The 16,773-nt window shown below is 46.8% G+C and overlaps 1 protein-coding gene across 1 annotated transcript; it reads left to right on the top strand.

The window, feature by feature from the left end:
- Positions 1–7,967: 7,967 nt before the first annotated feature.
- LOC145805936 (uncharacterized) lies at positions 7,968–9,435 on the top strand. The gene is made up of 3 exons (XM_082901411.1): positions 7,968–8,369; positions 8,455–8,553; positions 8,796–9,435. The coding sequence occupies exons 1-3, from the start codon at positions 7,995–7,997 to the stop codon at positions 9,078–9,080; spliced, it is 759 nt and encodes a 252-aa protein (XP_082757537.1). The 5' UTR covers positions 7,968–7,994; the 3' UTR covers positions 9,081–9,435.
- Positions 9,436–16,773: the final 7,338 nt, after the last annotated feature.

Genomic DNA, 16,773 nt, shown 5'->3' with positions numbered 1-16,773 from the left:
ACCTGCAACTCACAGCGACAAAGGGCAAAACAAGGCATGGCAGCATATTTCAAGGCATGTATGCACCAACCATGTCTCTTATCATTGTAATGACTCAAAGGGACATGTGCCTCGATTCTCGGACCACCAATCACGCATTTCCATGCATGATGGCCCAAAGAACCGAGTATGCATCTTTGATTTCAAATGTATGCACACCAATCAAACAAATAAGGCCCAATTCCTATCACCAATTCAAGGAACAAGGCATGCATGCGAAATGCAATGCAACCTAGGCATACAAGCTAGGAGTGCAACATGGCATGGCAATCAACTCATGCAAGCATACAAGCATGCATAGAGCAATGCAAATGGATGGCAAAGATGGACTTAAACATGAATTAGGCGACTCTAAAATAGGCCTAAAACAGTAGCCAAAAGTGCTAAAGAGTGAGAGCTAAATGGCATGCACACACACATGCTCATAAGGACCAACACTTAAGCATGAATCAAACAACATTCAAGCACACTTGAAAGAAGGAAACATGGACAAATTAGCATGCAACATGAGCCTTAAAATCATGTTGTAAAATGATGCCAAATCAAATTATAAATCAAGTCAAGCATGCAACAAAAAGTCCAAGTGTTCAAGGCAAGTTGATAAGGCATTGAACTACACTTATCATGACCAAACATGGCATGCATTAAACAACTAAAAATAGATTTTTAGCTCATAACAAGGCCAAAGGACTCCTTAGATAGCATCTAAGTGGCCCAAATTCAAAGGCATGCAAAGGCACCAAAACATGGAACATTGCAAAACATGCTTTCAAAGCATTAAAGAGACATGCGAGGCAATCAAACAAGCATGGAAATGGGACTGAAATGACATATAGAATGATCCCAAATCACCAAAACAATGCAAAGATGGCATGCTACACATGCACATACTCAAGGCCAACAAGCCCAAATGCAAAGGAGCCTTATAATGCATGCTAAAATCGACCCAAACGACTATGGACAGATCTAAAACATGGCAAAATAAGCATATAACCTTCACAAATACAAGCCTAAAACATGCTCCAACAAAGGCTAACAACCTAGAACATGTTAAGGCACAAATAAGGCATTACATGGCAACTATGCTAAACATGCATAAGGTTCCAAAACCAACTTGAAATCATGTTATATCATGGATATATAAGCATGAAAAACAAACCAAACATGCTCAACACACACTCAAGCATAGGCTTCTTTAAGAGGCCAAAATGTGCCCTTTTCAAGGACAACAAGGAGAGGGGGTGGCCCTCTCCTTCTTGGGACTTCAAAGCATCATCTTTACCACTGAAATCCCTCAAGATTTCAGTGGTGAAGAGACCTCAACACCAAAATCCCGGAGCTAGCACAAAATGGCTCAAAATGAGGCCTTTTGGGGCTTAAGGGTGGTCAACACCCCTCAAACAACAAAACACTCTTAATAAACAATAAAGAGGGCTTAAAAATAGAACTTTTTTATGTTATACAATAATCACAAAAACAGCTCTAAGATAGGTATAAAATTGATGCAAGAATGGGGAATAAAGGTGTAAGTTTCTTACCCTTGTAGTCCTCTTCAACAAGGATGCTCCAATGGCCTCCTTTGGCTCCAAATCAGTCAAGAAGCTCAAGAACAACCCCTTAGAACTCTAATCTTAAGAGGAAGGTGAAACACTAGGTGTTTGTGTGCAATAGTAAGGCACAAAACACCTAGTGTGCAAAATGGGAGGGAAAGAGAGATAGATTGAGTGTATCTAACCCTAACCCTAGAAAACCAGAGCTCTCCTCTGTCTTTTTTTCTCAAAAATGTCTAAGCCTCTCTCTCTCTAAGCCTTAGAGAGAGCCCTCTCTATAAGCCTCTTGTAAAGCTTATTCAACAAGCTTTGCAAGAGGGAGATCCCTCCATACACGTGTATGGAGGGGAGAAAAAGTTATACAGCTGTCCTAAAATATCTGCAAAAGCAGATGAACAGCAATCGGCCGGCAAAAAATGCCATCTTGGCCAAACAAAGTGCCGACCGGCACAAAAAAGTGCTGACCGGCAACAAATAGTGCCGACCGGCAAACTATTTTGCCGGTGGCAGCAAAAACCAGCCGGTGGCCTCTAGCCACTGCCGGTGATGGGTGGGGATGGTCTACAAGCCCTACCCTGCCCTTCCAAGGCAAAACACAAGTGTTCGGTGCAAAACCGGACACTGAACGGTCAAGTTCGGAGATTCTGAGGTAGGGCGCGAGAGCCAAAACCTCCGGGAACTCCAAACAAACACAAACAAGGATAATCACCGAGTGTTCAAGCGGTGACGTCCGAGTCTTGAGGACGGTCAAAAATGGGGTGTCTACAGTTGCCCCTCTTTGACAGAACTCGAAAGTCATAACAATGACGGGAGTGAATGTCAAAGCCTAGAGACGACCCATTTTTGACAAGGCCGAAGACTTAGACAAACATGCAATACAAATAAGATATGCGCCCGAAGGCAGGGGCAAAATGCACGACAATGCACAGAGCCGAGCATAACTTATGATCATGCAAAGAAAGCTGTAATGAAGCAAACATGCAACAATTTTAAGCTAGCATACCAAACTACACTACAATGCAGAAAGGATGTAAGAGAATTATGGAATTCTCAATACGTCTCACTCGGGAGATACAATACCTGCGCGGCTCGTCTGGTTGCACCAGCTTCAAATGAACCGTACATACAATATCGTGCCTGAAAAAGAAAACAAACTTAACAGGTACAATATTGTTAGCAACATGCATGACAATGCAAAATGGATGAAAAACGAAATGCAATATATACAAAACAATGTATAAACAATGCAAATGAAGATGCAATGTAATTGAAACAATGCAAGCTACATGCAAAGCATTTGGATCGTGATCCAATCACGAGCGGTTCGAAACCACACCTATGTCAAATAGATTGATGGAGGTAACAAGTCTGTCTACCATAGAACGGTCAACTGAACTATGAGTATTGTAGACAGACGCAAGAACAAGTATTGGGTGGAATGACACAAGTGGGGAAACAACCCGCTGGAGAAAGGACTACGATCCTAATGCCGGATGCAAAAATTACACTACAATGTAATGGGTGGATATGGCACGCAGGCCAAACCAAATCTTGCCTAGGAAAGGCATGCATACATACAAGCCATGTGTAACACAGAAAAGGTGCCGCAACCCTCAACCAACATATCAACGTGGAATCGGCGCGATACACATACAGAACTGTGTTCTAACATGAAAAGTAAGGGCACATACCAGACCAAGCTCAACATGGAAAGGTGCAAGCCAAAGGCGGAAGGTGATGCAATGAATGCATGCAATCTACAATGCAATATTTACAAATATGCAATGGAATGGATACAATGGATATGGCATACAAGCCAAACCAAATCTTGCCTAGGAAAGGCATGCACACATACGAGCCATGTGTAACACAGAAAAGGTGCCGCAACCCTCAACCAACATATCAACGCGGAATCGGCGCGATACACAAGAACTGTGTTCTAACATGAAAAGTAAGGACACATACCAGACCAAGCTCAACCTGGAAAGGCGCAAGCCAAAGGCGGAAGGTGATGCAATGAATGCATGCAAACTACAATGCAAATGCAAGACAATGCAAATATGCAATGACTATGATTGCAACTTTCCCTATCTTACCAACAGGGTGATATACTAGGTTGGTTCAGTATCCAGAACTGAGGCGTAGACATGCCGCCTCAACCTATGGGGCTTCCATACAGATTTCAAGCCGAGGGTAAACCTCTGGGTATTTAAACCAGACTTTAGTCTCGGAACTCCCGAACCTTTGCGTTCTAGGCATAAGCCGTTCGAACTCTAGTTTCCACCGTCCCCGTTGGTCTTCTAGGAACTCATCGCAAGCACAGACAGGTGGCTTTACTAGACCACCGAAAGTCGTTCGGGCACGACAAACACCGAAGGAATTGCACCTTCAGAGGATTTAAGGTCTCCTAGACCGGGATGCAAAATGTATGCATGACAATGCATGTTTTGTTGTTTTTTTTTGAAATGCAAATGATGTATGAAATGCATGTTGCATGAGATGCGCGACAACACGCGGCTTAAGATATGTACAAAGCAATAGTGTGCACACCAATGCAATAAAGGTCTTGCACCTTCCAAGGATTTAAGGTCTCCTAGACCGTACGTGTTTAAGGTCTCGCCAGACCACGCGCGTTTAAGGTCTCGCCAGACCAGGGGTATTTACAAGACGCGTGACAATGCGCTGAAGGTTTCGCACCTCCAAAGGATTTAAGGTCTCCTAGACCGTGCGTGTTTAAGGTCTCGCCAGACCGTGCGTGTTTAAGGTCTCGCCAGACCATGCGTGTTTAAGGTCTCGCCAGACCGGGGGGGTATTTACAAGACGCGTGACAATGCGCTGAAGGTTTCACACCTCCAAAGGATTTAAGGTCTCCTAGACCGTGCGTGTTTAAGGTCTCGCCAGACCGTGCGTGTTTAAGGTCTCGCCAGACCATGCGTGTTTAAGGTCTCGCCAGACCGGCGGTATTGCACGACGGTATGATGCGCAAAATAGCGCAATGCGTTAGGCAACGCGAGTGCACAAGACAGTGCGATGGAATGCATGCAAAATGCAATGAGATGCGCAAAACAGCGCGAACAATTTTGAAATGCACAGAACAGTGCGATGCGCAGAACAGTGCGAGGTTTGAAATGCACAAGACAGTGCAATGCGCAGAACAGCACGAACAATACAATGCACTAACAAGTGCAATGCGCAGAACAGCGCGAACAAAATACAATGCACTAACAAGTGCAAGTAAGGTGCGCAAGATAGCGCGAACAAAATACAATGCACTAACAAGTGCAAGTAAGGTGTGCAAGATAGCGCGAACAAAATACAATGCACTAACAAGTGCAAGTAAGGTGCGCAAGATAGCGCGAACAAAATACAATGCACTAACAAGTGCAAGTAAGGTGCGCAAGATAGCGCGAACAAAATACAATGCACTAACAAGTGCAATGCCAAGTGTGACGTGCATGCCACACGGAGTGTAAATGGGCTTAAATGCGCAACAACGCACGTATTCCGGAATGCATGACAATGCATGGAATGGAAATGCAATGATGATGCATGAGAAATGTGCACGACAATGCAAAGGGGTGCGTGTTGCAACGCATGTAACACGTGCATAACAATGCAAATGTGTGGCGCGTGACAGCGCGATGTAATGCACCGAAGTAGTGTGATGAGTTCGTGCAACACACATGGGGCAACTTTTGAATTCAAAAGGATACAAAAAGGGTACACCTTGCACGAATTCGAGTGCCACGCACTGGAGACACGGCCCGAAGTCAAAACGGAGGCCGGTTGAACATCGGAGATGCACTTTCTTGCACTTTCTTGAGCTATGAAGACCACAAACTTCTCATATGGCCTAACCAAGGCTGTGGGAACCCCACCGGCAGTAATGGGAGGCCACCGGCTGGACATCGGCACAAAAATAATTCTATCGGCACAAAAAAGTGCCGGCCGGCACAAAACATTGCCGACCGGCAAACAGTTGCTGAATCGGGGCAGTTTTGTCTTTTCACTTCGGGCATTATAAAATAGGGCTTCAAACCCTATTTCTTCACTTCTCCACCGCCGAAAATTCTTGCCCTCTCTCTCTAGAGTGCTTCTGTCTCATTTTTCGCCCGTTTCTTCGCGTTCTACGCCCGTTTCGTCGTCGGATTCGCGTTTCTCTTCGCGTTTCGGACACTTTCCACCGATCACATTCTCGTTTCGGCGCCTCGTTCGGCGTTCTCGCCTTCTCGGGGTTTGTTCCCCTCACTTTCCTCTTCATTTCCGTGTCCTTTCACATTCCGGCCTTCCCGGCCATTTCCGACCCTCTCGGGAGTTGACTTTTCAGTTGACTCTTCGTATTCCGGCTCGGTTTTCCTTTTCCGGCCATTTTCACACCACTCTCTACATGGCGGACGACATTCCACGTGTCGGGACTCCCCCGGACCACGAGATGGACCCCGGGGTCGAGCTCTTACCACTGAGCGAGCGCCCGTTCGACCCGGCGACCTACCGGCCGGCGATTCACGTTCTGCCCCCAGACGGCCTGCGTCAGTTCCGGAGTTTCGAGAGGTACGCGGCCCCTAAGCTACTGCTGCGTGAGCCTACCTCCCACCTTTCATTCGGCACTCCCGAGGTAACTCTTCATCTTCTGCTTTACTTTCTGCAATGTAGGATACAAAACTGCCATAGTTAGCTGTATTCTTTAATTGCTGAAACCTGATATGCCGTAGACCGTAGTTGACTGTAAACATACATACAACTGATATCTGCTTGAGACTGACACATGCACACACACTGCACTAGTCCTGAATCACCCAAACACACGGCACACACTGTATTCTACTGCACACACACTGGTACCCAGTATTTGTCTGAATCTGTTCGATTTGCACACATGCCACATCTGTTCTGAAACGCCCAAACACGCTGACACAGCACACGTATTTTTCTATAAGCACACCGGCACCCGGTATCTGCCTGAATCTGACAAACTTGCATACATGCCATATCTGTCTTTTCAAAATCGCATTTTGAATGTTGTCCTGCAATTGTTGTTTTCTGTTTGCAGGAGGGTTCCCATACCATTCGCGGGTATGGGAATACTGGTGCGCGGGAGTGGTATGACGAGCTCCCTGATGCGGTCCAGCGCATCGTGGACCGAGCGGGCTTCGGCACCTTCTGCCGAGGGCTCTCTAGGTTGTCCACCTGCAGACCTCTTCTTGCTGCTCTGGCGGAGAGGTGGTGGGACACCACCGATTCTTTCCACTTTTCTGCCGCAGGGGATATGACGATGACCCCTTATGACTTCTCGATGCTCACAGGCATCGGGGTAGGGGGTTATCCGATCCCCTTCGACATAGCGATGGATGAGTGGACCGCCGCTCAGGTTCATTTACTGGGGGAGGCCCCTCCGCTAGCTCGCCCAGGCTTCGTCCGCTATTCCTGGTTCGAGGCACAGTTCAGGGTCCTGCCCGCATTGGGGGAGGAGACTCAGATGACCGAGGAGGACGTGGAGAGATATGCTCGGGGCTTCCTCATGTTCCTTTTCGGGACTACTATCTTCGCCGACCGGGCGAACACCGTGCCTCTCTGCCTTCTCAGTGCACTGGTGGACGTCCGAGATATTCTGCACTTCGATTGGGGCGGCGCTGCTCTGGCCACCTTGTACGGATATATGAGCTCGGCTTCTCGCGGCAGCGGCCAGCTGCTCGGAGGTTACTGGCGAGCTTGGGAGGTACATTTCTTCTCCACTTTTCATTTCTGTCTCGTACTTTCTGTACTCTGTATACTGCACACACTGTAGTCTGCGTTACACTCACTGTATACTGTACACACGGCACACACATACATTCTGTTTTACACTGACTGTACACTGCTCACACTGTACACTGCACACAATACACTGCACAACACACGGCTCTGCCATTTCTGCTTTATTCTGTATACCCTGCTTTATCTGAAGGTCATACTGACATCTGTTTTGCAGTTGTGGGTTTATGCCTACTTCCCTAGGCTTGCACCTGTACCAGTTGCGGAGCCTCCTCCGGCTGTTCCTTTCTCGAGTCGCTTTGACGGGGGATGCACCCGGCGACCTCGGGAGACATTCGGCTTCTTCCGCCGATACTTCGACACCATCACCCCCACAGAGGTATGCTTTACTTTCAGTTCGTTTAGCTTCGCTTTCCCACTGCATGTTTCAATAACAGTAGATAACAAACTGTCTGTTACTTTCAGATCACATGGCGGCCATGGGCTTCCTTGCCGTCGGCGATGCGGGGTCGGTTCCCTGGTGCTGAGGAGACCTCGCGTTTCCGGATTCTGCTAGAGGGCCCGGTCTGTCGGGCTTGGTACCTAGGGGAGCGTTTTCTACGCCAGACCCGCGGGTTACCTGAGCAGATAGTCCCGGCTCACCCTCCTGCAGAGATGAGGGAGACCGAGGGGCTGACCCCTGAGCAGCTGGATGATTACTCCATCGGCTGGGAGGAGGCCGGCTTTCGAGGCACCGGCGACTATCAGGAGTACGTGCGGACGTACCTGATGCGACCTTTGAGCGGTCGTCGAGCAGAGGGGGCCAGGCCTGTAGCATCGGCGGCTGGGGCCGGAGCAGGAGCAGGGGCTGGATCTTCGAGGAGGGCCCGAGTCCGTGGCAGGGGCGGAGCGCGGGGAGGACGAGGAGCTGGCTGGCCTGCCCTGCCTGCTGTACTGACTTTCCAGGGGCAGGGTGGGGCGACCTATCAGATCCCCTTCGCCCCTCCACCAGCTGGGCATGAGTTCACTGACATCCCCGACCTTCCGCCGGTATGTATCACTGCACTTCGTACAGTTATCTCACTTCAGTTTACTGATATTCCACAGAATACTAATGCATCTGATACCTTTGCAGGCTTCTCCTGAGTACACCCGTCAGTCGTTGGCGATGAATGCCTCGATGATGGGGATGCTCCAGCGGACATTTGACCTTCTGGCTGTCTACAGCATACCGGTATGTCCTTCTGACACTGGCCTCAAACCATTCATACACTGCTTCGCATAATCTGATTCACGGCACAACACCTGATACACTGATCTCACTGTATCTGAGCACTGCATACACTGCATTCTGCACTAAACTCTGTACTGACAAACTGCTCACGGCATTCATACACTGTATCCATACACTGCATTCTGCACTGATAAACTGTCTACAGTATACTGATGCATTTCACTTTTTGTGTGCTTTTTCAGCCTCCCTTCCAGATTCCCATGGCAGGAGGTGCTCCAGCCAGACCTTCTGTCCCTGCCCGGGGGAGAGATGAGGAGGGCAGGATATTTCCCCGCACTAGGGGTGGGCGTACTCACGTCGGGAGCAGCTCGCGGGCTCCAGTCCCGGACGATGACGACGACGAGGAGTCAGAGGCGGAGGCAGGGTCGTCGGAGGAGGAGACCGCAGACGGTTCTAGCTCGGGCTCTGATGACGACGCTGTTGATGCTCCTGGACCTTCGTCCAGGAAGAGGGCCAGGACGGACTGACGGCCCTTGGAGTGATCGACACAGATGCAGATTTTTGTTATCTTTTCTTTCTTTCCTTGTACTTTTCTTTTTGGTTGGTAGATAGATTACCTTGTACTGCCACAGGCAGGTTTTGTTTCCAAAGCTTGTACATTTGAAAAAGATAATGAAATGAAACGAAACGAACTTTTTATCTGAAAAAGTGTTTACATTTACACATTTCATGCATTGCATCGCATCTCATCATGTTACACCTCAATGTAAATGGAATTGATTGGTTGTCTGAAAATTGAACACTTGCACTGTAATAATCAGATAACTTAAACAGCTAACAACCGAAACAACCCAAGCAACCCACTGCCTGATTCTTAGACACACAGCCCTTACTCTGTTGGGGATTGATCTGCATACAGCCCAAAACACAGCATTCAGTTCATTCTGCACACTGCAATTCTCAAACAAGACAGCCCAATCTAATCAGGACGGACCTCAAAGATGGAACCGGTTGGAGTCGGAACACGTTCCAATGTAGAGAATGGCACAGCATTCTGAGCATAAGCGATTTTTGAAATCGAATGAGGGTTTTTCAAACCGGGATATCGAGCCTACCACTGAACAGAGCGGAAAGGACTCAAATATAGGTACACGACCTAAACACAACGAGACACGCTCGGGAAAGACTAAAAACAAAAGACGAGACCGTCAAATGAAAGAGACACGACACACAGACGCGTAACCAAAGATGGGGGACCTCGGACCACGAGGAGCCAGTTCAATCTGGGTATTGTTTCCCACCCCTTCTTATTTGTGATTCTCACATCACTCAATTCTCAAGCTCGGATTTTCTCTCGAAACCCTTTTCCTCGCTTTTCTCTCAACTTACACCTCTCTATTCTTCATTCTCTCATTTTTCATCCCTCCCCGGGGTGATTGATGGATAAATGGAAAGGTGCGGGTTTATGCTCGACACCGTTAGCTCACGGCTATTCTTCGGGCAGGCAGAGTGCTCTTCTGGCAAGTACGTCGATGACGGGGGAGAGACAGAACGCCTGGCTCAACTGTGCCCCTAGTTCATCATTTTAACCATTTTTTCGTTTTTGCTTTCTACTAAAACGGTTTTGATCGAAATGAGAGTCGGATTAACGTACTTGTTCGACTTTTGTTTTGAAAAGCATGCAAGTCAGGCAGCAAGCACTGAAAATTTTCCTTTTAGGTCCAAGACAATGGTCCGGTTTTGGAAAATGAAATAGTTTTCGAGAAAATAGTCAACCTCAGTAAAAATTTTCAAAAACTATTTTTTAAACAGCTGATGCTCAACAAGCATGGAACTTACTCTTCGAGATGCGCGACCTCGGATCGGAGGCAATGGAAAATTGCCCCTGGTTTAAAGGAGGGTGGGAGGCAACGGAAAGTTGCCCCTAGTTTGAAAGGCGGCTCACAGCGGCTCGTGGCAACGGAAAGTTGCCCCTTGTTTGGGATGGTGCCGCAGCAATTCACAGACAGTCTTCATTGGCGGTGGTCGAGCTCTTAGACACAGCGATGACGAAGACGGTCACAACACATATATGGACACAGTCACCTTGAAGGGTGTTGGCCACTGGACTTTGGAACGAAATTGAAACCATTGCATGGACTGAGACGCTTATGAAAGCGTTGGGGGCTGGACTTCATGATGAAGTTGCCTACGTATCCCAAACATGGGAATCAAGCCTTACGTAGTTCCGGTTAAGGTCCACTCGGGTATTTTAACCTTCACTTTGTTTGGCTCTTATTTTTGCCAAGGCGCCCAATGCGGGTTTTCGACCTTGCGAGCTTCTTTTCATTTTCTATTTCTTCTTCATTTCTTTTGCATTTTTCTTTTTCTTTTCTTTTTTTTGTATTTTTCTCTTGCTCTAACTTTTGCCTGGGTCGCCCTTCTGGGTTTTCGGCCCAGCGAGCCTCTCAAAGGGTAAAAGTGTAGCAAGTCCATGCCAAATGGTTCCTGAACTGGAAGCCTCTCCGTGTCTAAGAGAACGGCTGTTGCACTGATTTGCGGAGAACCCATCAGGGTTACTCTACGAGCTTCTTCCGGCGAGATCTACTCCTTCTGATTCGGCCTTGATGCTTCTTGATCGAAGGCTACCTCAAAACTGGCCACACGGGCCTTTCATGGCGTTTGTCCGTTGAACTTTTTGAACAGTCTGAATGGGTTCAAAGTCGGAGCGGGTTGAATCTTGAGGCTGAGAGCGATCCTAAGCTGCGCGATCTCAAGAACGATTCCACACAGGTCTTCACAAGGCCGCGTAAAATATTTGTTTTTGAAAGTTTTTAAGAAAGCGACGAATCGCTCGTGCCGAAGATAGTGTGGAACCAATCTGGATCAGGCCAGGGTCCTTCTCAGTACTCACGCCGACAAGCATGATTTCATTCATAAAAAGGCTTAGCACGCCTCTCTTTCTCTCAAAGTGATCAAAATTTTGCAAAACCCGAGGAATTCCTTCCTCTTCGTTTTCATCACCGCAGTGTTCAAAAGTTTGTTTTTCTTGAAAAAATTTAGGTTAATGCAATGAGTTTGGGCACACAGGAGAGCAGGTGAGATGTACTGTCAGCCCATTCAAATTCTCCGGTCCTCATGCTGAAAGCAAGCATGAAGGTTGAGATAGCAACAGCTGTTTCAATCGGCTCTGTTGGTGCAACTGGCCCCTCGGCAGAAACAGACTCAAAACAAAAAAAAAAAAAAAAAAAAAAAAAACAGATAATAATTACAAAACAAAATGGTGTTCGGGACAACAACCCCAGAATCACCTGGTATTATATACAACGGGGACTGACTCGATACAACAAGACAGACCTTTAAGCAAAAAAGACTGACTCAAGACAAAGAGACAGACTCAAAACAAAAGACTGACTCGATATCCAAGCCAGGATTTACAAAACTCGGTTTCACCGATGCTCAAAAATGCGTGCCAGACGCTTCATCCAAAAACGTACCAAATGTTGCCCGCAGGCGGTTCACTTTACATACTCGCAGTATCTGAGCCCTCGAAATCCAACAACTGAGTGGTGACGGGCTTGCCTGAGGTAGGTGGTAGGATAACCTTGTTATCAATCAAATCCTGCACTTCATGACGAAGGCGGGAACATCCATCGGTACTGTGACCGGACTGCTGATGGTACGCGCAGTATAAGGTAGCATCATGGGTGGTGGGGAGATTCTTCGGGAGTGGCCGGGGCTCCAAAGGCTTAAGATGCCTATTCTTCGCCAATATCAGCAATGCTCTAGACAAAGGCATGTGGAGGTCGTGAAAGACCCTGCGCCCTCGGGGCAGGTACTTTGCAGTTTGAGGATTCTTGCCAGATGCGCTGGCGAAAGGATCAGCTGGCGCTGCCTTGGCTTTTTGAACCTTCCCCGGTGCAGGGTTGGGAACTACTGGAATTGTCTGGGCATGACGGGGCCCATCCCGGTTTTCTGTCTGGCTTGAACTGCCTTTGATTGGAGCGGGGAAAGCATCATCTACAGCTTTGGTCACTATTGCGGATGTTTGTTGCTTGTTCATCCCTCTGGCCTTCAGAGCCTCGACTGCCCACAGCAGTTGTTCAATAGGGTCGGCATCTACCTTTGCCTTGTCCTTTCCTTTGGCCTCAGCCTGATCGAGGGTCGGGGTTAGTGCTGACATATCGTGGCTATAGCCAGAAGCCATCTCTGGCTGGCTGAGCTCTATCACAATCCGCCCCAGTAGCGGGGGCTCCTGTGGTACAAAATTCCCGGCATACGGTGCCGCTGGTGGTGAAGCCGACATTCCATAGGCGAGGTCTGCCACAGACCTTTGGAGATCGCCTATCATCCCCATCAATTCGAAGGTGGTGGGCTCACGAGCCTGGTATAACTGGGGAGCCCAAACCGGGTGCACAACGGGCGACCTGGGCGGATATGACATACTGATGCTGGCTTCATTCTGCGGAGTGGTTCCCTGCTCCGGTGCGGCTGTCATAACCACAATTTCTTCTGAACTTTGTGTCGCCATAAATCTTGCCTCAGCAAAGGGGAGACACTGGCTGTTCTGTATCAACTCTGCAACTCGCTGGACTGAAAGAAAAACAGACAGCACTTCAGCCCAAACTGATCAAACACGGGTGTAGCCGAACAACTGTTCCCTACTGCTGATCACTGTTCCCAGATTTCTGTTCCCCAAAATACTGAATCTGATACCCGCGGATACCTGATTCTCAAATTCTGATACCAATGCCCTTAGGCCTGATGCCCCAAACTTGCAAACTGGTATGTACATTCCTGTAGAGATACACTCTAAAAGCACATAGCAAGTAAGAGAGAGCCAAAACACCCCTATGTTGGGGTAGGGTTTCCCTGTCCTATTTTGTCAGGAACTAGGATTTCACTACGCACGCAGCGGTTTCAAACAACCTATAATCGGGTAAGCAACCTGTCCTAGCTTGGAATGGTCACTATGGATTCCGAATATGCACTAGGTCGAATGGTCAAAAAAGGGTGCCCCGGTAAAACCGGGGTTTGTGTTCCCACACTGTCAGAGCCCATAGCCGGTCAGCCTTATGGACATGCCTTGACAAGACAAGCCTCCGGCAAACCGTTCAGGAATGGCAGATGGCAAACACTGTGTTCCTAGGCGCACCAATGCACATGCAATGCAAAAAAACACATAAATGAGATCAAAAACAGGATATCACGAGTTCGAGTCAAACTCTCTAAAAGTCCCCAGCAGAGTCGCCAGAAACTGTAACAGCGCCCGGGGAGGGGCCTCGCGCTACAGTTCGGACTCTCGATTTGTGTCACGGTTCTAAATCTGAACCAAAGAGTCCAAATCTGGCAAATCGTTTTGAGAAACAGATTTTTGAAAAAGTAGTGCCAAACATGGACTGCTTTGCCAGATACAGATTCGCCACCTAAATATTTTAAAATGGGGGAATTTAGGAAACCCTGACTCGGTGCCGAAGGCCACATGTCCGTCATCACCGGAGTTGTCTCGGCTCGGGAGCTTGGGTACGATCGGGGAAGGTCAGCTATGAGCACCCCCTTTCGCCCGGTCCGAAGACCGGCCTCTACTAACCGTGATATCTGATTTTGAAAACTTTATGTGTTCTTATCCCGGTTATTAGCCTAGAATTACTATGTTATGCGCACAGCAAACAAGTATAGACTAGATTGCCTAATTTGGAAATAAACATTGCATATCCGTTTGGTTTGAAAATGCTTTGGAATTTGCTACTCGCAAGTAGGCTAAAATACGGATTTCAACGAGTTTTTCCAACTCAAACAATCCGGCCTTCACCCACAGGCATTCAAAACAGTTTAACACATAAGCATCTAGCCACATGTTAAGCATGCTGTTATGGCAACATTCACACTCATGCGATATGCTAAAGCAAAAATACTTACATCGTACTCCGTGCCAAAACAGTAAACTAGTTAGCAAACATGTATGTCCTAGTTCATGTTAAAAGTGGCTAATGCATCACATGCAAAATGTCGCTAAGATAGGCTCGGCTATCCTAAACATGTCATGTGAAAATGCACAATTATCACGTATTCAGTTTGAAAATTGAAGTATTGATGCAATTAGCGTGATGTACCGAGCCTAATGCATGTAATACAAATGCATGGATGCACACATGCATAGCATAAGGTATGCTAAATTAGACGTGACCTAATACTAACCATCAAAGCAGGTAAGTAAAAGGGAAGAAAGAAGTGGGGATTGGAAGACATTCACACACCCACACACACTTATTACAGATTTGCCCTCGCTCGGAGGGACCAAATAAATATTACAAATTAACTAACTACGCAAGCTAATTAATATTACAAATTAACTAATTTAATTAACAAATTAAATTAAATTAATTAAAGCAGGAAAGCGTCTCGGGAAACGCGCCACCATGCGCAAGCTGCCTCTGTTTTCCTCCCTTTCCTCCTCTGGAGGTTGTCAAAACCTCAGGACTACATCCTTGGACAGAGGGGATCACCACCGGCTAGATGAAACTTCCACCGGCAGTGTGGTATGGCCATCGGCACAAAATAGGGCCTGTCGGCAGAGAAAAATGTGCCGGTCGGCACATTACACTGCCGGTCGGCAGAGTATTTCTGCAGAACCTGCAACTCACAGCGACAAAGGGCAAAACAAGGCATGGCAGCATATTTCAAGGCATGTATGCACCAACCATGTCTCTTATCATTGTAATGACTCAAAGGGACATGTGCCTCGATTCTCGGACCACCAATCACGTATTTCCATGCATGATGGCCCAAAGAACCGAGTATGCATCTTTGATTTCAAATGTATGCACACCAATCAAACAAATAAGGCCCAATTCCTATCACCAATTCAAGGAACAAGGCATGCATGCGAAATGCAATGCAACCTAGGCATACAAGCTAGGAGTGCAACATGGCATGGCAATCAACTCATGCAAGCATACAAGCATGCATAGAGCAATGCAAATGGATGGCAAAGATGGACTTAAACATGAATTAGGCGACTCTAAAATAGGCCTAAAACAGTAGCCAAAAGTGCTAAAGAGTGAGAGCTAAATGGCATGCACACACACATGCTCATAAGGACCAACACTTAAGCATGAATCAAACAACATTCAAGCACACTTGAAAGAAGGAAACATGGACAAATTAGCATGCAACATGAGCCTTAAAATCATGTTGTAAAATGATGCCAAATCAAATTATAAATCAAGTCAAGCATGCAACAAAAAGTCCAAGTGTTCAAGGCAAGTTGATAAGGCATTGAACTACACTTATCATGACCAAACATGGCATGCATTAAACAACTAAAAATAGATTTTTAGCTCATAACAAGGCCAAAGGACTCCTTAGATAGCATCTAAGTGGCCCAAATTCAAAGGCATGCAAAGGCACCAAAACATGGAACATTGCAAAACATGCTTTCAAAGCATTAAAGAGACATGCGAGGCAATCAAACAAGCATGGAAATGGGACTGAAATGACATATAGAATGATCCCAAATCACCAAAACAATGCAAAGATGGCATGCTACACATGCACATACTCAAGGCCAACAAGCCCAAATGCAAAGGAGCCTTATAATGCATGCTAAAATCGACCCAAACGACTATGGACAGATCTAAAACATGGCAAAATAAGCATATAACCTTCACAAATACAAGCCTAAAACATGCTCCAACAAAGGCTAACAACCTAGAACATGTTAAGGCACAAATAAGGCATTACATGGCAACTATGCTAAACATGCATAAGGTTCCAAAACCAACTTGAAATCATGTTATATCATGGATATATAAGCATGAAAAACAAACCAAACATGCTCAACACACACTCAAGCATAGGCTTCTTTAAGAGGCCAAAATGTGCCCTTTTCAAGGACAACAAGGAGAGGGGGTGGCCCTCTCCTTCTTGGGACTTCAAAGCATCATCTTTACCACTGAAATCCCTCAAGATTTCAGTGGTGAAGAGACCTCAACACCAAAATCCCGGAGCTAGCACAAAATGGCTCAAAATGAGGCCTTTTGGGGCTTAAGGGTGGTCAACACCCCTCAAACAACAAAACACTCTTAATAAACAATAAAGAGGGCTTAAAAATAGAACTTTTTTATGTTATACAATAATCACAAAAACAGCTCTAAGATAGGTATAAAATTGATGCAAGAATGGGGAATAAAGGTGTAAGTTTCTTACCCTTGTAGTCCTCTTCAACAAGGATGCTCCAAT

Source organism: Camellia sinensis, chromosome 13, assembly GCF_055761805.1.
Source record: "Camellia sinensis isolate YWXY chromosome 13, ASM5576180v1, whole genome shotgun sequence".
In the NCBI taxonomy this organism is placed as follows: domain Eukaryota; kingdom Viridiplantae; phylum Streptophyta; class Magnoliopsida; order Ericales; family Theaceae; genus Camellia; species Camellia sinensis.
Note: the sequence above shows the minus strand (reverse complement) of the source record. Positions and strands in the feature narration are given on the sequence as shown.

Bases quoted from the DNA above. Each gene is read 5' to 3' on its own strand.
- LOC145805936 (XM_082901411.1), top strand. From the start codon at position 7,995: ATGAGGGAGACCGAGGGGCTGACCCCTGAGCAGCTGGATGATTACTCC. The intron at 8,370-8,454 runs GTATGTATCACT...ATACCTTTGCAG, and splicing joins ACATCCCCGACCTTCCGCCG to GCTTCTCCTGAGTACACCCG. The intron at 8,554-8,795 runs GTATGTCCTTCT...GTGCTTTTTCAG, and splicing joins TGGCTGTCTACAGCATACCG to CCTCCCTTCCAGATTCCCAT.